Below are 22,769 nucleotides of genomic sequence, written 5' to 3'. Positions count from 1 at the left end.
GCCAACCTTGACACGCCAGTGCTCTAAATAAGTGCGTAGGGATAGTTTTGATGAAAAGGAACCTCTGTAGTTCGTTTCTTACACCCTTAACCCGTTCTCAAAGCAGCAAAACTTGTGAATGAAAGTTTATTAGAACAAGATAACTTCTTTTTGTAATTTCACGTTTTCAAATTCCGATGGAAACAAGCATTTGAAATCAAACGCCGGCACCCATGTGGGCCGTCATTATGGTGCCCCGAATCCATTTCATATTGGAATCGATTCTGGTGAAAAAACGTGGTTTGTTGAGGGATGAGCATGATGCTATTTGTTGCGTCACAACTCCGACTGCATAGTATCGACCATTCCAATCACATGTCAAGACGCTTCCGACATCTCCCTGAACGTAGTTATGCACCATCTCACAAAAAGTTACGAATAAATAATTCATCAAACATTTAGGACTTGGGTAAACCAACTTTTGAAAGTAATTGTGTTTGACTAATTGTGTCGCGTATTACCTGGCAGACTGTTTGCCTAGTAGAATCAAAATGCCCGGCGCAGAGAGTTGACACTGAATCAATTCGTACACCGAAACTTTGGGCAGATACGCGAGTGCAGTGCACATCTGACAAAACTGGAAGTTCAACCATGGAAAGTTTGGATATTATAGCATCTGTTGGAAACACAAAACGCGTTGGCAGTTTGGCAAAGCAGCAGTAACAAACTAATTCTATGAGTCTGTGTTCGTTGGTATCACAGCGAGAAAATCTGAAAAAAATTCTGAAAAGAATGTCATTTTCGGCATTTCAGACCAAAGCACACGCCCACCGTGTGTTGGAAATCACTGAGTAGTTATTGACTTACGACCAACGCTGGCACTTCCCCATCCGGCCAATTTGCAGTAGTGCTTTGGTAAATATATTCGGCTGCTCGTCAACATGCTTTGCAGCGCTGCAACCGTAGGAATTCCGGTTAACGGGGGTAAACAAAGGGGCGACATGTGACTAGATGCTCGTAAATCGTTCTTCGTTTCAGCCACCTTTCAAAATGTCACCAGTCACAAAAACCTTACACAACAAAACATACAAGTACCAAATAGTTCACCAAAAGCAGTGCTATGTCGTTGGAGAAATTCTCATCAAAGTCGGGGTGTATAAATACTTTGGAAACCCGAACAGCAACGGAACCGTTTTCGGCAGCAACTTCAAGGTCTCGTTTTTGTCGAATCCGTTCGACTAACTTCTCCAGTCGCCACAGATCAGATGTCCCGTAACCCACAATCGCCATACCCGAACCGCTGCATGATTGATACAAACGAATCGGTGTTTACATGCAACATTTTTAGTTCGAAATTGACAACGTGAAATTAAGCACAGTAGTTTGTTACCACACTCAAGAGATCAAATCTTTCAGTGTCTTTATTTTCAACGCTGCTTTTGTCATACACTTCCGAAAGTCGGTAATTTAATGTTGTAAAAGTAAAATGAATTTTAAGCTTTAAGTGCATGTATGGTTGGGACTTCCGAAAGCCCGGTATTTGAAACCAAGGGTGTTTTTTCCTTAAATACCAAGAATTGAAACAGTTGTTTGGCACATCTTGGGGGTAGAAGTTAAATAAAAGATAATAAAAAGAACCCTACAATACAAGTCAGCAGGCAAAGTTTTGATGGGCGCGGTAAACTCGATAGATACTAAAATCACAACGCTAGTTTGAAGTTGAGGCGGACCGAACTTTTTGGTTCGGGTCTACATTTTTGAAAACAGGACAAATACGGGTCATTATTTCCCTGTTTTGTGCACGTGTGGGCAAGCATACAAAAGGTGTATATCGATTTGTTGCGTAAACCCTACATCCCGGTAAACTAGGCGTGAATGGTGTAATTGGGATTAAAAGTTCAGGTTCGGGACCACTACTTTTGAGTTCGGGCCCTCCAACAAAACGAGTGTATAACGCAACACACTTTAAAAAAATGTGTACGCAAATGTGTCCTCCTGTAGAAAAAAACCTTTTAGATCTTTATCTTGATATCCGGGGTTTTATAATTTAGTACCGAAATCCCAACCTTATAAGTGCGTGACCTTTCAGTATTGATTTGTTTTTATCTGACCACATCTACCTACTTCAATTTGCCACAAACAATAGAGAAACAAATCAAAATAGTCCACATTTGTGTAAACTTGCATCATTACAAAGGTAAAACGCCAAACTATTGCCTTTTAAAATAATTTACCTTTTTGCTGTGTGTTGAACACATTGTGCTGCACTTATCAGAAATCGGGTGTGAATGAAAGCTGCACCACACATCTGTTGATTGTCGTGAAATCTGTCATCATCACCAAATACAGTAGCGAACCACGGAACGTTGGCAGCTTGCTGCGGGGCGCCACCAAACAGTCGACTGACAGGCGAAGCAACGGGCAAGGATGCATCAAAAATAGCTGAATCGCAATCTATGGCAATATTACATTTTTTCACTGCGGCGTCGGATTTGCACAAGGTTTTAAATGTAAAGAAAACTTAATAGCCTAAAAAAGGAATGGAGTTTCCTGTTTGCTGCCAATTTATTTATTTATTCTATTTCGTACTATGATTTGCTCGACACCAAAATCCATATTTACATCGGCTATGTATTTGATACCAGTTTGGAACCTCGTTTGTCTAGCGTTTAATACCACCATTGTTTTGCAAGTACGGTAAATGGGTTCCCACACACGTGTATTTGTGTATTTATAACGGTATTAAAATAGTGCGATTAGATTTAGATTCCGAACACACAATTTTAGCAAACATCAATCCAAAAGTTTTGGGCTGTTTTTTTAATTAAGTAAATGTTACATAGAAGGAAAATAGTGAAAAAAGAACAGGCAAAATAAATATTGACGAAACTGGCTAATCGGGATTCTAATTCTTCAAGCATTTTGTCCTGATTAACCGATTTTCCAGATTATTCTATTTCTGTTAATGGTACGTGTTGTTCACACAATTTCGAATTTACGCTTTACCCGTCGAAATAAAGCTTCTGTAAAGCTTTACGAGGCTACAAATACACTACCTCTCTTTCTTTCTCTCTCTGATAGTACTAAATTAAATGAACCAAGCTCTTATACGTCACCCACAACGCACTTTTGAGACAATACTCTATGAGAAAGCTATATGAGGAGCGCAAAATAATAAGAACGCAGTTGTTAACACAGAGGAGAATCAGAAAAAAACCTTCTGTATTTTTAGTGCAACTTTGTTTAACCTAATCGCATTCTTTTTTGGTTGAAATACTATCTATTTTAACCGATTGCTACCTTAAATCTTTCAGTGTTAGGTTTTACAAAGTCAAGTTGTATATTAAACGCAAAACATACGTCACATGCGCACTCCATTCAATATACCCCACTCAACCCCTAAAATGGGTGAATTTTTTGAACCATGTCCGATTTGGATGAAATTTGCATCGTTTGTTTATTGTGCCAATTTAAAGTGGCGATTGTTGTGTTTCACCATGTATCCCCAATGTTTACCCCACTAGACCCCTAAAATGGGTGATTTTTTTAAAAATGTTTGAATGGGATGAAATTTGGACAGTTTGTTCATTGTGCCATTGTTAGGTGTCGATTGTTGTGTTTCACCCTGTAGTCCCAATATTTACCCTACTAGACCCCTAAAATGGGTTAATTTTTTAAACAATGTTTGAATTAAATGAAATTCTGACAGTTTGTTAGTTTTGGCATTTGTAGTTGTCCATTTGTGTGTTTTACCCTGTAGTCCCACAATTTACCCCACTAGCCTCTAAAAATGGGTGAATTTTTTAACACTGTCCGAATTGGATGATATTTTGACAGTTTGTAGCATTTATAGCTGTTGATTATTGTGTTTCACCCTTCTAACCCTCTAAATTAGGTGAATTATTCACAATATTTGAGAGAAACGACGTTTTGACGGTTTGTAAAATATGTGTTTTTTAAATGTCAGTGTTTCACATTATGTAAGCCAACAAACTTAAAACAATGTCTGAATTACATAAGGACAGTTTGTACTACATGACATGATTACTTAAGGCACACTACCGATCACTGTGTTAAAATTTGTTATTTGTTTACAACGTCGCAGTTGTGGGACCGCTAAGTTTCAAATAAAGGTTATAAAAAACGTTGTCTAATATGGGACCCAATGTACAAAAGCATAGGGAATATATTACCACTGCAAAATAGGTTGCAGTATATATGCTATAGCAAAATGTGCTGACCCATACTTCTAGTTTTGCCCTGTGTTCATAAGATCAGTGGTTCTCAACCTTCCATGCACTGTGGCCAAAAGTAACTTTCGGGCCTCATGTTCCCCTTTAAGTAAGACAGTGTTTTCCAATTGATGCTACTGTACCACTAGTGGTATAGCTTATTCTGACATAAAACGTTTGTTACTTTAAACATCATGTTGCATATCAGTTTCGATACAAAATTAGGATGCTAGTAACTTTTGTGATAAAAACGTTTTGTCTTAAATTGTTTCATCACAACTATAACAAAACGGTAATACAGTTACCATTAAACTACGCAATTGAGATGTACTGCAAATGCAAAAAGAACATTGGCAAGCAAGCACTTTCATACACATTACTGTGCTGAGACTTCAATTGTACTAAATTTTTAGATTTACAATGAGACAGTTGTCTGATTGAAAATACTTCTTGCTGCACATAGGTGGTTCGCGGTGACAAGGTACGCGATTACAGAAAGGTTGGGTATCACTGCCACAAGACTTGTGGCTCCCCCCCCCCCCAAAAAAAATGTAGATGCCAAACTCAAATAAAGTTTTAAGTCCATGATCTATCAGGATAAGTGTTTTTATTAAAAATAGGGGAAAAGTATAAATTTTAAATGAATATATGTACAACCTACACATTGTTTTGGTTGTGCAAAATTGAAATCTGGACATATCTTTTAAAAAAACCGGCCCTGCAAGTTTCAACACGGACATCACCAACTTAAAAAGATCTTTTATGGCCAGAAAGTCAACTGTCGAAACACAACAATAGGTAATGGTAAATTTTGCCGTGCCCCCCTGGTAAAACCTGACTCTGCACTCCTGGAGAGTACAAAAATACATTTGATAAGGATATATTAAAATGTTTTACCTTTCTCTGGGTATGCTTCCGACATCCAGTAAATCTTAAATCCTCTGTGATTTGCAAATTTGTTTCCTGTTTTGAACTCCAGCAAGACTACTCCATTCAAAGCAGTAATTGGCCCAAATGAAGTAGAATGCCCTTTGCCACAAGCAAAAAATGTATTTATTTAAACAAATATTTACCTATTACCTAAACAAAACAGGTAATATCTGACAAAAAAATTTAGACCCTTCAAACTAGTAGTTACTGGTGGGAATTTAATCTTCTTTTTTAATTTTTTGTTGGAAAACTACAAAAAAGTTAGGTTTATTTTCATTAAAGTTTACCACATAATTTGGCAAGTGTATTGCTATTCTCCTCTTCAAAAGAAGTTCCTTCCAAAATATGTAAGTAGCTTTGATAACAAACATCATCATCGCCAATTATTACAGTTTCTATGTCCATGTCTGTCACCCAAATTCTAATTAGGTGTTGTGGGACTGGTAAAAACATGTAAACACAGTTAAACATACAAGAACATTGTTCATAATAAGACACTGACAATACCATTTATTTTCCACTGGCAGTTTAGATTTCCAGGATAATGGACAGGATATCCAGGACTTACAAGGTTTCCATTTTTTCCTTTTAATGCACCACCACAAATTTGGCTGTATTATTTATGATAAATATTAAATTGTGTAAGCATTAAAATTCACCATGAACCGACTCTTACTTGCAAACAGATTTTCCATTTTGAAGTTGCTTATTGGTAACTGTTGTAAAAGCTTGCCAATCAACTGCATAATATTCAGTGGAGGAAACCAAGTATACTACATTGGTTGCTGAATCAACATCATTTGCCAACCACAAATTTTCCGTTCCGATGTTCAGAAAAAACTGCATCAGCTTAGCATCGCCGCATTTAAAATGCTAAAAATGTCAACAAAATATTTTGTAGGGCAACGATCATTTTTAAGCTGTGTTTGGGATTCATCACAGCATATGGTTACAATATCTGTGTAAGCAAAATTCTTTTAAAACTAGAAGGCTGGCTAAGCACATATTGCCATTGCACATATACTGTGACCCATTTCTTCTGTTTAAACAACTTACCGAGATAAAAAGCGATATGAAAAATCATTATGCATATCATCTTGTCAATTACCTCCAAGCATATGTTCGCGAATTTTCCATTAAACATCGGCGAAAAACCAACACTCGATATCCTAACATCACCCGAATGTAACACAGACACTATCAAACTAGACACAGGGATAAACCATTGAAAAAAAGTTTACCTGGGTTACACGTAAGTTGAAACCTACATCTTTTTCTAATATCTTGAAAGTCAAATATTAATGGTTCATTAAAAGTTTGTGATGCACCCTTGTATACCTTTTTGTATTGGTGCACCCCATGCATATTTTGGTGCACCCTATGGTGCGAAATTCACTAATTTTTGGGAAACACGACAATCAACACCTATAAATACCAAATTCAACAAACTCTCCAAATTTCATCCAATTCACCCATTTTAGGGGTCTAGTTGCAGGGTGAATCACAACAATCGACACCTAATAGTGGTACAATGAACTAACTGTCCAAATTTTATCCAATTCGGACATCCTAATAATGGCAAATTGCACATGATTGTAGGGGGCTAGTGGGGTAAATGATAAAGAGTTGAACACCACAGAGTTTAACACAACAATCGACACCTATAAATGACACATTCTACAAGCTGTCCAAATTTCATTCAATTATTGTTTAAAAAATTAAACCATTTTTGGGGGCTGGTGGGGTAAATTTGGGGGCAACAGGGTGAAACACAACATTCTACACCTATAAATGGCGCACTCTACAAGATATTTAAATTTCATTCAATTCAGACATTGTTAAAAAAAATCACCCTTTTGGGGGGTTGGTGGTGTAACTGATGGGATTTAACACCCAACTGTATAAAATATAAAACCACAATGACCCAATCAACAGTCATGTAAAATTTTATCCTAATCGGACAATGTTTAGAATTCTGACTACTAGAGGTTTTATTGGCAACATTCGTTAACGCTTCTGACATCATAAGGCTGTTAATACCCCTACAACTGGAAAGTGCAAAAACATCCACCAAGTAATGCACAAACACAAGTAATATATGTTCTGTTGCCTTTATTATACTATTACACTACACAAAATCTTTCCTTTGGGGTCCGCAGCAACACACAAAAGCGTTTTACCCTTTGGGGTCTAGCGGGGTGAATACTGGGGTTATGAAGTCAAGCCAAGAAGATGGCACATCTGCATAACCATATTTACCATCTGTGAAAGTTTCATCCAAATCCACCAAAGACTTCATGCTAAAAGTGCATGGACAAACTTCAACGAAGAAAAAAGAAAAAAAACTGAGTGAAATCAAGATGTGTCTGTACCCTTCAGGGAACCCCTTAAAAACAGTTTGGAAAAAAGTGCAGTTTTATTTCCTAATTAAGTGCAAAACAGGAAGTTTCGCGAGATCTGGTCCTTTCAACAAAGTATTGTTAGCGTTCCAAGATGCAAAAATTACCAAAAAAGGCCTAGCAAGTTAACCACCAAGCCAAACCATAAACAGCATTGCCACTCAAGGTAAAACAACAAAACAAACCATTACATTTCAAACCATCTTACGGTGTGTAATGTAGCATCAATACAAAAAGCCACATTCAAAAATACTATCTTTCCTTAGGTTGTCAGTAGTCAACAAACCTGTAAGACAACTTGTGAATCACAAGGGGCAAGTGACAAAATAATTTTGGTCCCATTGTACAATGGAGCCCAACACCTATTAGGGAATTGAACACTCTCCAGCATATCAATGTTTCGCCACATCCACTGAAAGTGAGAGGAACTTGACGTTGAGTTGTTTGGACATTGAATCGACAGATGTACCATTTTCCCCTCAGTATCAGCCTATTAACAAAGAGTCTGTTAGTAGGGGTGGTTGATCTTTCAAGTTTATCACAAAATATGACAGTATACTAGAAGGGTGGCTTAGCACATATTGCCATTGCATATACATTATAACCTACTTTAAAACATTACTATATTTCCTAAACTTAATTTACATTGGGTCCCATATTATGTACTGTCTTTATAACATTGGTTGTTTCTGCAGGCAGAAACTCATGGGTCCCCACACATGCAAAGTTGTAAATAATGCATTTCAAGAGATAACTATGATAAAGTTTGTTGTTGTAAGGTAAAATACAGTGACTGGTACTGAACATAAATAAATATGCTGTATGGACTACAAACTATTCAAATTTCATTCCATTCATCCAAATAGCATATTTATTTACGCTTGGTACCGGTCACTGTGTTTTATCTGACAACAACAAACTTTCTCATAGTTATGAATATTCATTCCATTCATACAAGGTTTTTCTCTGTCTGAGAAAAAAGGCTAAACACAACAATCAGCTCCTTTTAAAATTGCACCTGATTGTAGGGGGTGGTGGGGTCAATGATAGTGCTACAGGGTAAAACAACAATCGACACCCATAAGTGGCACACTCCAGAAGCTGTCTAAATTTTATTCAATTCAGACATTGTTTAAAAAATTGACCCATTTTGGGGGCTAGTGGGGTAAATGTTGGGGTCAAAGGGTTGATCAAAACAATAGACAACTATAAATGGCACACTCTATAAACTGTTGAAATTTTATCCAATTCGGACATTGTTTAAAACATTCACCAATTTTAGGGGGCTACAGGGGTAAGTATTGGGGCTACAGGGTTAAACACAACAATTGACACCTATAAATGACAAGTTCTACAAGCTGTCAAAATTTCATCTAATTCCGACACCATTTAAAAACCTCACCCATTTTAGGGGGTTAGTGGGGCAACTAATGGGGTTCTACACCCAAAAGTAAAAAATATGAAATTACAATGACCCAATCAACAGTCGTGTAAATTTTTATCCAAATCGGCCAATGTTTAAATTTCTGGCCACTAGAGGTGTTTTTAGCAACATTAACACATCTGACGTCATAAGGCTGTTATCACCCCTCTGACTGGCATGTGCAAAAACGCCCTCCAAGTAATGCACAAACACAAGCAGCATAGTCTCTGGTACCTTTACTATACTGTTACTCCACAGAATTTTTTCGTTTGTGGTGCGCAGCAACATGCAAAAACGTTTTACATTTTGGGGGCTAGCGGGGTAAATACTGGGGTTACTAACTCAAACGAAGCAGATGGCACATCTACATAACTATATCTATCATCTGTGTAAGTTTCATCCACATCCACCAAAGATTTCATGCCAAAAGTGCATGGAAACGCTTCGGCAGAAAAAAGAAAAAAAAGAAGAAAAAGGAAAAAAGAAAAAAACAGAGTGAAATCAAGATGTAATTATCAGACAAGATAGTTTTATGTGGCACAATTGTTCATTACAACAATTGGCTTCAAATTGTCATGTTCTTTGAATGTAACAAAAAAAACACAGGTGTTTCTACATTTAAGCTGATCCAACAAAAAGAACAAAACCAACAAAAAATACCTTCAAGCAAAAGTACACTTCAAATATAGGATGGTACTGCTTCACAACAAACGGGATAGTACTAACAGATACTATGCACAAAAGATTGAGGTTAAAGTCTTCACAGCCATATATATATGTATATATACCACATAAATTTAGATTTTACCAGTTGTTGGGCCATCAGAACAAATCGGTAAAGGATTGGACCATTTACCATTTTCATTACATGTTAATGTTGTTGAACCAGTTTGTTTCCAACCAATTTTACAATTAGCCATACAAGTGGTTCCAGCTTTCTGATATTTTACAGCACAATCCTCTGGCATTACTTCCCCATTATTAGGATAAGATAGGGGATGACAGTGGGCTGTAAGAAAAAAAAATGTCCAAGTTTGTGCATTTTGCTGGACACACAATAAAAATGTTACAACTCAATTTCTTATTTGCTGACAAAGAATATGTTTGAGAAAGTCGCATGGTTCAATACAAACCATTGCAATGGGGTGTACCAAACTGCCATTTTCCATCAGCTAAACAAACTCTGGTTGTTTCTTTTTCTTGATAAAAATGTTCATTGCACAAAACAAAAATTTCAGTTCCTGTTCCAATAGCAACATCAGCGATTCTAAAAAACACTTGCCTATAGTTACTATCTTTATAAAAATGATACATATATTGATAGCTTGTAGTGATTTCTATTTTTGCATAGACCTATTAGAGACTTAGGCATGTTTTGTTTTACTTTACACAGGTTTGTCATTAACCTTCATTGGCTGAACTGTTGGTGAAAAGGCAAAGTTCAGGTGCTTGTGAAACAGGCATTAACAATGGTTTTGATACTGAGAACATTTAACCTAATAAGAAAGACAAATTTCCACACTTCATGAAAGAAAACTTACAGATTTTTGTAGAAGACGCTTTGCACTCCAACATTAGCCTGTGTTACTTGTGGACAGAGGTATTTAGGAACACATGTTGGAAATGCATCACTCCAGTTTCCATTGGTACAAACAATTTTGTTGGTTCCAAGCAACAAAAATCCTGGATTGCATCTTAAATATAAAAGAAACCAAACTCTACAACATTTGAAGTAGCAACCCTAACAATCAATGTTTTTGTGTTTTTTAATAACTTTACCATCTCTATTACACAAATAGATAACCACAGTGCGCTGTACACACTTTCTAAATTTTATCTATTTCAGATAGTGTTTAGCGCAATTGCGCTACTAAGATTTTACCCGGCAAAATAAAACTCAACTCACGTAGTAAGCAAAACAACAAAAACAGTGTAAAACTGATAAAGGGAGACAACAACAACTTACCTAAAGTTACATGCATTCATTTCAAAATTGGGTCCACCTTTGCATCTGTCTGGAAACACATTACCACTTGCTGGTACAACAACAACATCACAGTAGCCTAAATAAATCACAGTTTTGTCATAGTAAAATTTCTTGTCTTGGAATTTTTTTTATACTTAAACATCGGGAATTTGTTCCACTCCAAACACCTCCTTTGCAAGACCGAATAGCAGATCCCACAAGCTTTAGCGATTTTCCACACTTAACTTTACAAACTGATCCTTCTGCATTGTTTGATCCATGGCAGGAAAATGGCTGAACAGTTCCATTTGAAATGGGGGACAAAGGTTCACACACTTGCTTGCAGTAAGGTAATGGCCCTGACCACATTCCTGGCAATGTATATACAGTTTATCACTTAAGTGATTGCCAAACTACCACCAGTTAACACACCATCTTTTATGCAAACTAAAATTTCTTTTCCCACAAGCTGATATCCCGAATCACACAAAAAACGGCATGTTTTTCCCTCAGATATTTGTCTTCCCTGACAAGCCAAAGGCTCAACATTTAAAAATGTATCCAATGATTCAAATCCAGTACATTGGTATTTTCCTTTGTAAAATTTGACAAATGTAATACTATATATTTACAATTTAAAAGTAGTTATTTACCAATGCATACTGGTAATGGTTGTATCCACAAACCATCTGAAGCACATACAGATCTGTCACTGTCATCACTACTGTAACCTTCTTCACATGAAACAATGCATTCCATTCCCTGGACATAGGTTCATTATTCAATTGTTTTGTGACATAATAATTGGGTACACAAATTCATTGCCTAATTTATTTAAACAGGGCATGATAAAAACACCTTTTGTGTATGATTTTGACACTCTTCTGGTTGCACCACTCCTGGTGATGTCAATGTGAAAGGTGGGCACTGATTAAACTCCCGCATCGAACAAACCGTTCCTGCAAAAACACATTACTCTGACATTTTACAAAAAAATACTTCTTACAAACTTTATTAGATGTGACCAATGCATACCTTCTCCAAAGTGATGTCTTGCAAGCCATTTAGATGTTTGGTAATATTGCGTTTCCATTACTACTTCATGAAACATGTCTGTGTTGGATGATAAAAGCAATTTATCAGTCCTGATTCCTGAGTCCAGAAAAACACCTTTAAAGTAAAAAAGTGTGATTCTTGGCTGTAGACAGAGTAGAAAACTGATTTTGTCTTACTGGAATCTTTAATTCTTAGACTGTATAAAAAATCTGTGGGGTTAGATCCACATTCCCAATACTGCATTGAGTCAACATCTGAACATTCATGGAGAAGTAGCTGTAAAAGAAACCTTTTAATGTGCTATTTCCTTTCTAAATGCCCTTAAATTGGTTACCAATGAAACATATCTTAATCAATCTGATATTTATCTAGTATGCACTAGGTCCCTAATTTTCTTAATAATTTGTTTCACAAGATTTGATTATACATTTCAAAGTTTGCATAAAATTATACCCATTTTAATGACTTAATAGGGTAAATTGGTGGGGCTATCAAATCAGGCCATCTTCAACACAACACGACCTTAAACACATGTGGAACTACTAAAACATGTTTATGCCTATATCCACAATATAACTTCAATGTATTGATTTGTCCTTTTGTGCAATGTAAATCCAAGAGAAGCCCATAAAACACCTACAAAGGTACATCATCACAGAAGCTGTTTCGCCACATATTCTTCTGAATCATACTGCCATGTGAGTTCTTGTTTTAAAGCCATGCATAAAGTCCAAATTTGATTTGTAACCCACCCAAAATAGCTAAGCAACCTCCAGAATAAGAAGCACTGCACTACAACAGGCAACACACAACATAACATATATTCCAAGTTATTATATGAGTGCAACAAATATTGTATTTATTGATCACAAATTTTCTGGCATTTTGTAATCAAGCTATTTTTCAATTCTTTATTCGTTCTTTAGAAACCTATAAATAGGAATCCTTTAAAGGAATGGTTCCCAACCTAGGGTTCGCGGACCCCCAAGGGGTCCATGAGATGGTTTCAGGGTGTCCGTGGAGGCAAGCATTTTTAGTACCATAACCATACCAACAGTACAATATTTTTAAGTTTCTAAACCGTTTTTACAGCCCTGCATATGAGTGAAAACTTAAACCTTTGGTTTGGGAAAACTTGTGATTGTTACCTCGATTGTGACACAACACACATGAACAACAGAACTTATTGTGCTTTGTTTCAAGTGTTGTACACCAGAGAATTTATCTCTTTATTGCATTTACTGCTACAGTTGAGAACTTTATTGTGATTTAAGGACTGCGGAGGTTGATTAAAACTCTGCCCCAAAAAGCGAAAGTATAATAGCATATAATAGTATATAACTAGAAGGGTGGCTTAGCACATTTTGTTGTTGCATTTACACTATAACCTATTTTAAAACATTAATATATTTCCAATGCTTGCATTTAAACCAATGCATTTTGGCAGAAAAAAGTTTGTCTTTGCACAACATATGCCTATACACTATGTCAGGGGTGGCCAACCCGCGGCTCGCGAGCCGCCGCATGCGGCTCTCTGCCTGGTTTTATGCGGCTCTTAAGTTGTTGTCAAAGTTTGGGTCCATTGTGTATATTTGGGTTAGTATGTGGCGATCTGGTACAAAAATCTTTAAATTTGAAGTAAAGCTTTAAAATTTTTGCTTTTGAACAAACTTATTGTTGGTATGGCCACAAACCTTGCCTTAAAACTGCAACTTTATGTAGCAAATGGCTTGATTATGATGGCATATATTTAATTGTGAACAATGAATGGTTGCTCATTGTTGCATACAATGCGAATGAGACACCAAGCAACAGCAATATTTACAACAAATGTGTTCCAAAGTAAATAATGCTTCAATCCGTTGTTTTTCGGGTTATGACGAACGTTATATTTTATCGGCAGTTTGTCTTGGGTTTGAATTGAGCGATTGTTGGTGGTGAATGCATTAATGACGTCGCAATGAATTTAGTTTCGCCACTTTGCACTTGGGTCACATGCGCGTTAAGCCCGATGCACACATGCACCCTTGCGGGGGGTTTGCGGTGGTTGATGCACACTGCGACGGCAGAACATTTTCTACTTTGCCGCACAGCCGCACATTACTTCAAACGATCCTATGTGCCACAGTTTGATTGAAATGACTGTTTTGGTAGCATTCCATGATATTAAATGTGTTTAGTATGTATTTTTAGTTTATAACCAAGGTGTACCTACAATGGATGAGGTTTACTTAGATACTTTAGTTAATTTACACAGCACAATTGAAGCATATTTGATGTATGAAATTCTATCTGGTTGTGAAAGGTAAATCTGGAGTAGGATTATTTATATCTTATTTCGGTCGTTATTGAGGTATTTTTTTTTTCATTTAGAAACGTTTGGGTGCATGGAATTTTGAAAGAAAGAGACAGCAAATCTGAATTCATTCTTGCTGAAGAACTTCTTGGAGGTGGAGACCCAGACAAATGCCATCAGTATTTTAGGATGAGTAAAGAAAAATTTTATTCATTGCTGAAGATCATTGAGCAAGAAATACGGAAAAAAGACACTTCATGGATAAAAGCAATTTCACCACAGCGCCGCTTGATTTTGACCCTGAGATACCTTGCAACAGGTTCTTCACAGCTACACATGAGTTTTTCATTCAGGGTAGGTCATACTACTGTAGGCAAGATCATCAGAGTGCTGTTCAGCACTTTGGAAATGTTTGGTTCCATTGGTAATGTGCCCTCCTACTACAGAAGATTGGTTGGAAATTGAAAAAGACTTTAATCAGTTATGGCAATGCTCAAATTGCATTGGAGCAATTGACGGAAAACACATTAGAATAAAGGCTCCTCCGAACAGTGGCAGCGAATTTTTTAACTACAAGGGATTTTTCTCCATTGTGCTTCTAGCAATTTGTGATGCACATTATCGTTTTATTCTTGTGGACATGGGAGACTCTGGTCGACATAGTGATGGGGGTATCTTCAGCAACTTGGACATATTGGATCAAATTTTTATTCTAGAAATGCAGGTTTTTATAGGGATGAGTTAAAAAAATATTTTTTAAAAGATGGAGCAGTTTCATGGCAGTGGGGTGTGTAATGTTTACATAAAGGTATTAGATTGTGGCAATTTTCATTTGCTTGTTTTATTGATTCAATTGTTCTTACCGCTTGCTTGTTTTAATGGTTTATTTGTTTACCAGTAAATTAATTGATTTTGTAACAGTTAATGTTTTATTTGTTTCAAGTGATTAACCTCCAGGAACAAGTTTTTAGTATCATGGATATTGAACAAAGTTTTAATACAAAGCTTATTGACCTTGTGTCACAAGCAAACTTAATTTACAACCCATGTCATCCAGACCACAAGATAAGAAGCAAAACAGATTGTGCATGGAGAAATATTCAGGAGTTGAACTCTACAGGTAAGCATGAGTTTTGTTACATAACTAAATTCATGGAATTAAGGGTAACTATTTTTTTTATGTTCTGTAATTTCCAGTTGACCAGTGTCAGAAGCGCTGGTGTACACTAAGAACAGCATATGGAAAAAAACACAAAAATAATACAGAAGCTCCAAGTGGCTCTGGTACTTTTCCACCAGAGAGGTGGCCATATTACCAGCAACTATCTTTTTTGGAAAGTTATATTAAGCATAGAGAGTATGTAGATGGTACATTATAACATCAGGCAAGTATTAATCTTTTTGTTTGTATAGATCTGTAGACAACTTTGCTGATACCAGTGCCAGCAGTTCACCCCAGTCTGTCTTTGACAACCCAGGTCAGTAGGTGTGAGTTTAGCAGAATAGTCATGTGGTTTATGTTTTGCTCATTATTTGAATATTATATTAAATATTTGCTTTTCAAGATGATTCCAGCAATGAAAATATTAGAGAAATAAATGATAATATTACTTCTGAGATTCCCACACCAGTCAAAACCAGTTGTCAAAGAAAGAAATCAGACAAACAGAAAGTACAGGTACTCACAAACCCACATTTTATTTTGTATTTATGAAAATAAGACTATTTTATTTTACAGACAGAGATGCCAAATTTTTTAAGGCAGAGCTCTAGTCATCTTGCTGAGCTGCAGGAAAATACATTAGACCGACTTGACCATTTTGGCAAATTTGTGGTGGCACAATTAAGGGAAAAGCCTGCAGCAGTTATTGAAACCTACATGAAAGAAATAACAAATGTACTATTTTCGGAGTGTACTGTTGAATTTAACATTGATGAACAGTAGGGATGTTCAAAGTAGAATATCGAATCATTAGGATTCGAATCCATTTTCGCCGTTTATATCGGGTAATTGGAACCGATATAAATGTGTGCTCTCGTCGTTGGTAAAAATGTAAACACATGCGTTACGTTTTTACGTCGACGCCCGGTCATTGTACGAGTTGCAAAAGACGGCACGTGCCTCCTCGCCGTCAAATCAGAGAGCGATATACAACGCCTTAACGCCAAGTCACGAGTCGCTATAACAACTCCATAACGACGGTTGTGCATTGGAGGCATAATTAACGATTAGCGCACTTGTTAAGCATCTGATCATGTGATTACGTTTATGCCATTCAACGACTTACCGGCGACTTTTTGCAACGTCTTAGGAGCATCTAATTGTTTTCTAACTTTGACAACAAAAAACATTAAACGTTCAGGGCGTTAGGCAGCGATTGGAACCATGGGATTGTCTGTTAATATCGCAAAAACAGTAAAGGAATCCGAAAACATATGACGATTGGGTCATTTCCTAACCGAATACAAACAGAAAAATGTAGTGAGTAAACGCTGCAAAGTTCACGTTTTGTGTTGCAAAATCGCAGGTAGTTCAATTGGGATTTGAAAATTTATCAACCAATGTCCCAACTTTATTTGATAGGGTGCCTGTTTTTGCAGTTGTTTTAGGTTAACAAACGTTATATATTTGTACACTAGGGAGTCTATGTCAGTCCTCTACCACCAGACAAATCAAATTACCACAGCATGCTTACAACATAGTTATTTCTACTGAAAGCAATAAAAATCACTGAATAAAATCGTTTTAATTAATTTTTAACCTTATGCTAATTGTTCTGGCTTTGTGGACTGCATTTAGTTTCAATGCAGTTGTGTAAAGTTTTTTCCGATTGTTTTTCTTTGTTTTGGTTGGTTCTTTTTTACATTTTAAATGAAAAATATGTTTTATAATGTATTAAACTGGTCTACTTTAGTTGTTGTCAAAATTAATGATTGCACAGTCAAAAATGATATAAGAATTGGATTCGATATTCTAGATTCGAAACAATTATTCTAGAATACCCAATTATTCTACTTTGAACATCCCTAATGAACAGTGAACCTAAATTGATTGTTTTTGCTAATGTTTTGTGTTGTTTTTTCAAAGCTGTTTTCAGTTCTTTTCAATAAATTTGGCATTATTTTCATTCTATAAAAGATTGTTTAAAGCAACACGGAAATGAGGTGGACCTTTTAGGCATGCGGCCAAAATACTGTGTGCGCATACATCCGCACGGGAGCGCCGCAGACTGAACGGGATTTCCCCTGCCGAAAATGACTGTCCCGTGGCTTGTACAAGTCAAATTGTGTCATTATTATGTTGGTGTGCGGCATTTAGAATAGAGAATATTTAGAATATCTGGCTAAGAACAGGTCTCTGTGTGTGAGGAAGGGACGAACCATTTAACATATGCACTTATGTGTATTATGTGGCTCTTTGTGGTAACACAATAAAAAATATGGCTCTTAGGCTTTGACCGGTTGGCCACCCCTGCACTATGTGCAAAAATGAGCTAAATCATGCTTTAACAAAACTTAAAAACAAATTTGAAAATAACAACAAATATCCTTTTGTTTTAAAATACCCAAGAAACATACAAAACTTTCTAACCGGACTCCATTTAGTAGAATTTCCCTTCAGGCATTTGCCGGATAAAGGGTGTTGTATGTGGTTTGTTGCAATTTTCCATCTAAAAAGTTGATGGCCATTATCAGTTTCCACATGCTGACAAGGGAGTTTAACAAGAGGTTTGGAGTCATCTTCAGTAACAGACAAACACATTTCATATACATTGTGACCTCCTAGCAACATAATTTGAAACTGCACATCACCTGCCAAAAGTGCAAGCAAGTCAAAAATCAACACACAAGGAAATATTTTAAAGAATGCCATTTACGTATGCATTTAGGAACAACACCATTCCATTCACCATTAACACATTCGATTGCAAAAATTTCATCCTCTGCTAACACATATCCTGGTCGACATTTAAATATGCAGAAACCAGATCGACAAGGTGTTGGGTGGATATAGCCATTGATCAAACCAAAGATAGTTGGGCAAGTTACTAAAAGACAAAAAAGCTGATGTTTGACCGAAGGATATTTGAGAATCAGTGAAAAACCAACTAAGTCTCCTACTAACACCAAAATATTAACTTTTAAAAAAGTTTACTACTTTTTACCCAGGCATTGCAGATTGTTTGCAGACCAATATCCAGTCGGAAGACAAGTTCGATTTCCATCTCCATTAATATCATATCCTGCTTTACATTGTGCTTCACACACTTTGCCCACACTTGATGGGTCAAAGATACAATCAGCATCCAAATAATAGGAGTTGTTACTTATATCCTCCAGAGGGTCACAAATTACTATGTGGTGACAAAGCAAAAACAGTTATAAACTAGAAGGGTGGTCCCCACACATGCAAAGTTGAAAATAATGCATTTCAAGAGATAATCATTATAAAGTTGGGTGTTGTAAAGCAAAACAGAGTAATCGGCACTGGGCTTAAATAATAATATATTGTTTGAAGTATGTCCCAGTTAACGTTCTTTTTCAAAGAAAGGAAGGAGTAAATAGTGGCGTAATGGTGTAAAACAAAAAATAGACACCTGAACAGCAAATTCTACAAGCTGTCCAATTTTCATTCAATTTGAACATTGTTAAAAGGGATTTAGGGACCAGATGGTTAAATTGTGGTGCTACAGGGCAAATTATAACATTTGAGGACTTAAAATATATGTTCAATAAACTTTGCAAATTTTATTGGGACGTTTTTCAAAAAATTTACTTATTTTAGAGGGCTAGTTAAGTAAATGTTGGGGATACAAAGTAAAACACATTAATCGAAAACCCATTTTAGGGGGCTAGCGGGGTAAATACTGGGGTTATCAACAAAATAAAGTGGGATGCACATCTACATAACTATATCTACCATCTGTGTAAATTTCATCCAAGTCCATCAAACATCAGATGGAAAAACGAGTCAGACAAACTTTGGGAAGAAAGAAAAAAAAGAAAGAAAAACAATCAATTTGAGTAAAATCAATATGTGTCCCCTTCAGGAAAGGGGACCCATAATTACTGACCCAAACATTCTGGAGGTGGACTTGACCAAATCCCATTTCCCATACAAACAGTGTATGGGCTGCCAATCAAAAAATTTTCACATTCATAGGAGCATTGTTGGCCAGCCTCTATTTTGTTACTTTTACACAGTGGAGGTTCAACCTGAAGGCCACCAAAGTCTTGCAATGGCGGACAAACACCTACAATGTTTCTATTTTAGTTTGACAAATAGCATTTATACAAAACAATGTCTTCCATCATACTAACTGTTACACACACACTGGGGTGATACTTTTTTACAAACAAAATGATATATGACCAAAAACCCTGGCTTCAACATATAAAACCATTTCGAAAATAGGTTTTCTACATTTTTCTACATTTATGTTAAAAATTTGCAGATATTTCTGATATGTATTTCTGATATGTGTTTTTTTCTGCAGCCCACCTCCTGGTCGCCTTGAACAAATACTTGAAAATGTCAAAGTAACAAGGTCAAATGTGCTAAAATAGCTGTGAAAGTCACTCCAGTGTTGCAACACAACATCATGGATAGACTAAAAACACATTGCAATTCATTAAATTATGTTTGTGACTTCCAAGGTCACTTTCTTACAGAATAAAATGTTGTTGGGGAAAGGTCTGTTCCATGAAGAATTACTTGGAAAGGATTTTTCACTGAACAATCCCAATGCTGCAAAGGCTCTTCACTGTCACATGGAACTGTTCTTAATATTTCACCTTCTGAAGCTGATAACACAGAAATGCAACGGCCACTTCTTCCATTTCTAATAAATGTGATATGTTGGATAAAGTTTAGGTGCTTTTTTGAAAACGCAGCACGGCAATAGTTGAACAGTAATATCACCAAAACATATTATATATGCTTCGACTAAAAAGAGTAGAAACAAAATGCCCCTTCCATGATTGGAATATAGAATGACTGTTTAGTTATGTACAACCATGCTGGGTTTTTTTAAGCAAAGTCTTACATACTAACTGTATGTTTAAGTCTCCAAACCAATGCCATGCAGCTGTACTGGTGAAAGACTGTTCTTGGATACATGTGGTTTGCTCCATGTACTGAACAGCTCTTTTGTCAACATTTTCAAAAACACACACTGAATTTGACCCCAACTGTTGCAGTATGTACATTGGAACACCAATTTCTACAAAATAATTAAACAGTTTCAGTCGATAGCTATTCATCTGTCGTTATTACTTTAATATGAACAAAACTTTTCATTTTCATAGTGAGCAAAAAATGATATAATATTTACCTATACATTGAGGAACTTCTGGTACCCATTGACCAACATTGCCACAAAGGAAACTAGATGTTGGTGAAGACATAAACTTGGTGTCACATTTCGCTTCACAGTTTGTTCCCCATGTTAAAGCACCATTAAATGCAGAGTCAATATTAGTTTCATTTCCATTAATGTTGCATGTAATAATACCATGTTCAATGAATGGGGTTGAACAAAACTCTGTCACAATAAATATCAATATCATTGAACAATAAGTGACACATTATACACAAAATGTTCACACTATGGCAAGTAGGTGCTGGAGCATCCCACTCTCCAGAAGGCAAACACATAATGGAACTGCTTCCATGCATAGTAAATGATTCATCACACACAAAATTGCACGTATTTCCCACAGTTATAAAGTAAGAAAAACAGGAAAGAACAGGCGAAGCGGAACCATAGTAAAATTGTCCAAGGGGTGGACATCGACCTGAAACAAATAGTTGATTCTATCCAACGCATTTTTAAAATTTAAATTTAAACTAGAAGGGTGGCTAAGCACATATTGCCCTTGCATATACACTACAACCTAATTTAAAACATTAATATATTTCCTAAACTTAATTTACATTGGGTCCCATTTCAGCCACTCTCTTTCATAACCTTGGTTGTTTCTGCAAGCAGAAACTCATGGATCCCCACACATGCAAAGTTGTAAATAATGCATTTCAAGAGATAACTTTGAAAAAGTTTGTTGTTGCAAGGTAAAACACAGTGATTGGTACTGAGCATAAATAAATATGCTATATGGAGTACAAACTATTCAAATTTCATTCCATTCCTACATTTTTGAAGGTTTTTCTCTATCAGAGAAAAAAGGCTAAAACACAATAATAAGCTCCTATTAATGGCGAATTGCACACAATCGTAGAGGGCTAGTGGGGTAATTGTTCGGGCAATAGGGTTGAACACAACAATCGACACCTATAAATGGCATACTCTACAACAGGGGTGGCCTGCAAGCCGCATGTGGCTCTTATGTCGTTGTTGAAGTTTGGGGCCACCGTTAATTTTGGTTAGTTTGTGGCGATCTGGTACAAACTCGTTAAATGTAAAGTAAACCTATTACAATTTTGCTTTTGAACAAACTTACTATCGGTATGGCCACAAACCTTGCCTTGAAACTGTAACCTGGCAAACGGCCTGATTATGACGACAAATATCCAATTGTTAAACAATGAATGATTGCTCATTATTGCGTACAATGCGAATGAGATACAAAGCAGCAGCAATATTTACAACACAATGTTTCAAAATAAATAATGTTTTTCAGGTTGACCAACGTTAAATTTTATGGGCAGTTTGTCTCTTGGTCTTGGGTTTGAGTTGAGCGATTGTTGGTGTCAAATGCATTAGTGACGTCGCATTGAACTTAAGTTCTGCACCTTGCATTTTTGTAAAACTCAATGCCTAAGCTTGGGACGCATACACGTTAGATGAAAATACTGTAAAGTTTCTCATCAGGGACGATCGTTTGAGCCAACAATTTCTATTAAGTTAACCTTTAAAATGGCAGAGAAAAAAATTTTTAGTGCCAAACCAGACATGAATTTCATCGCATGTTTTCTTTATGCAATTCGTTGAATTGAGTGTTTGTGTGTGTCAGACAGTGCAAACCATTTATTGTTGAAAATGTCTGGATCGTGGTCTGTACGAGCGAAATTGTGTGTGCGAGTATAATGTGGCTCGTTGTGGTAACATAGTAAAAAATGTGGCTCTTTGTCTTTGACCGGTTGGCCACCCCTGCTCTACAAGCTGTCCAAATTCCATCCAATTTAGACATTGTTTAAAAAATTGACCCATTTTAGGGGGCTAGTGGGGTGACTAATGGGGTTCAACACACACAAAAATATGAAACCACAATGACTCAATCAATAGTACTGCAAAATTTGAGCTAAATCTGCCAATGTTTAAAATTTTGACCACTAGAGGTATTTTGAGCAACAACCGTTAATGCTTCTGAGGGCTCTTAGTAACACTATTGCGCTATAGAAGTCTTTCGTTTGTGGTGCCCAGTAACATACAAATACGTTTTACACTTTGGGAGCTAGTGGGGTAAATATTTGGGTACAGGGTTGAACACAACAATCGACACCTATAAATGGCATAATCTATAAGCT

At 36.4% G+C, this 22,769-nt stretch overlaps 3 protein-coding genes across 3 annotated transcripts; 1 reads left to right on the top strand and 2 right to left on the bottom strand.

Moving 5' to 3' along the window:
- Positions 1-112: 112 nt before the first annotated feature.
- Positions 113-19,662, bottom strand: LOC145234600 (complement receptor type 1-like). Its single transcript, XM_080099310.1, has 25 exons — positions 19,357-19,662; positions 18,448-18,636; positions 18,160-18,330; positions 17,874-18,094; positions 12,162-12,261; positions 11,965-12,099; positions 11,788-11,888; positions 11,583-11,691; positions 11,362-11,523; positions 11,085-11,300; positions 10,930-11,026; positions 10,505-10,657; positions 10,097-10,230; positions 9,772-9,972; positions 9,624-9,694; positions 7,827-8,030; positions 5,818-6,014; positions 5,649-5,752; positions 5,429-5,581; positions 5,109-5,240; positions 2,214-2,433; positions 1,087-1,279; positions 847-1,021; positions 501-655; positions 113-379 (listed from the first exon to the last, which is right to left on the bottom strand). The coding sequence occupies exons 1-25, from the start codon at positions 19,397-19,399 to the stop codon at positions 197-199; spliced, it is 3,819 nt and encodes a 1,272-aa protein (XP_079955436.1). The 5' UTR covers positions 19,400-19,662; the 3' UTR covers positions 113-196.
- On the top strand, positions 15,257-17,495 carry LOC145234604 (uncharacterized). Its single transcript, XM_080099313.1, has 5 exons — positions 15,257-15,401; positions 15,479-15,638; positions 15,695-15,759; positions 15,847-15,959; positions 16,020-17,495. Exons 1-5 carry the CDS (start codon positions 15,257-15,259, stop codon positions 16,224-16,226), a joined length of 690 nt encoding a protein of 229 aa, XP_079955439.1. The 3' UTR covers positions 16,227-17,495.
- On the bottom strand, positions 19,633-22,422 carry LOC145234273 (E-selectin-like). Its single transcript, XM_080099020.1, has 5 exons — positions 20,891-22,422; positions 20,617-20,826; positions 20,337-20,505; positions 19,953-20,124; positions 19,633-19,893 (listed from the first exon to the last, which is right to left on the bottom strand). Exons 1-5 carry the CDS (start codon positions 20,958-20,960, stop codon positions 19,633-19,635), a joined length of 882 nt encoding a protein of 293 aa, XP_079955146.1. The 5' UTR covers positions 20,961-22,422.
- Between the last annotated feature and the right edge of the window lie 347 nt (positions 22,423-22,769).

The sequence above is a fragment of the Phallusia mammillata genome, chromosome 6 (assembly GCF_965637545.1).
Source record: "Phallusia mammillata chromosome 6, kaPhaMamm4.hap1.1, whole genome shotgun sequence".
NCBI classification, from domain to species: Eukaryota; Metazoa; Chordata; class Ascidiacea; order Phlebobranchia; family Ascidiidae; genus Phallusia; species Phallusia mammillata.
This window is presented reverse-complemented; position numbering and strand designations above follow the sequence as displayed.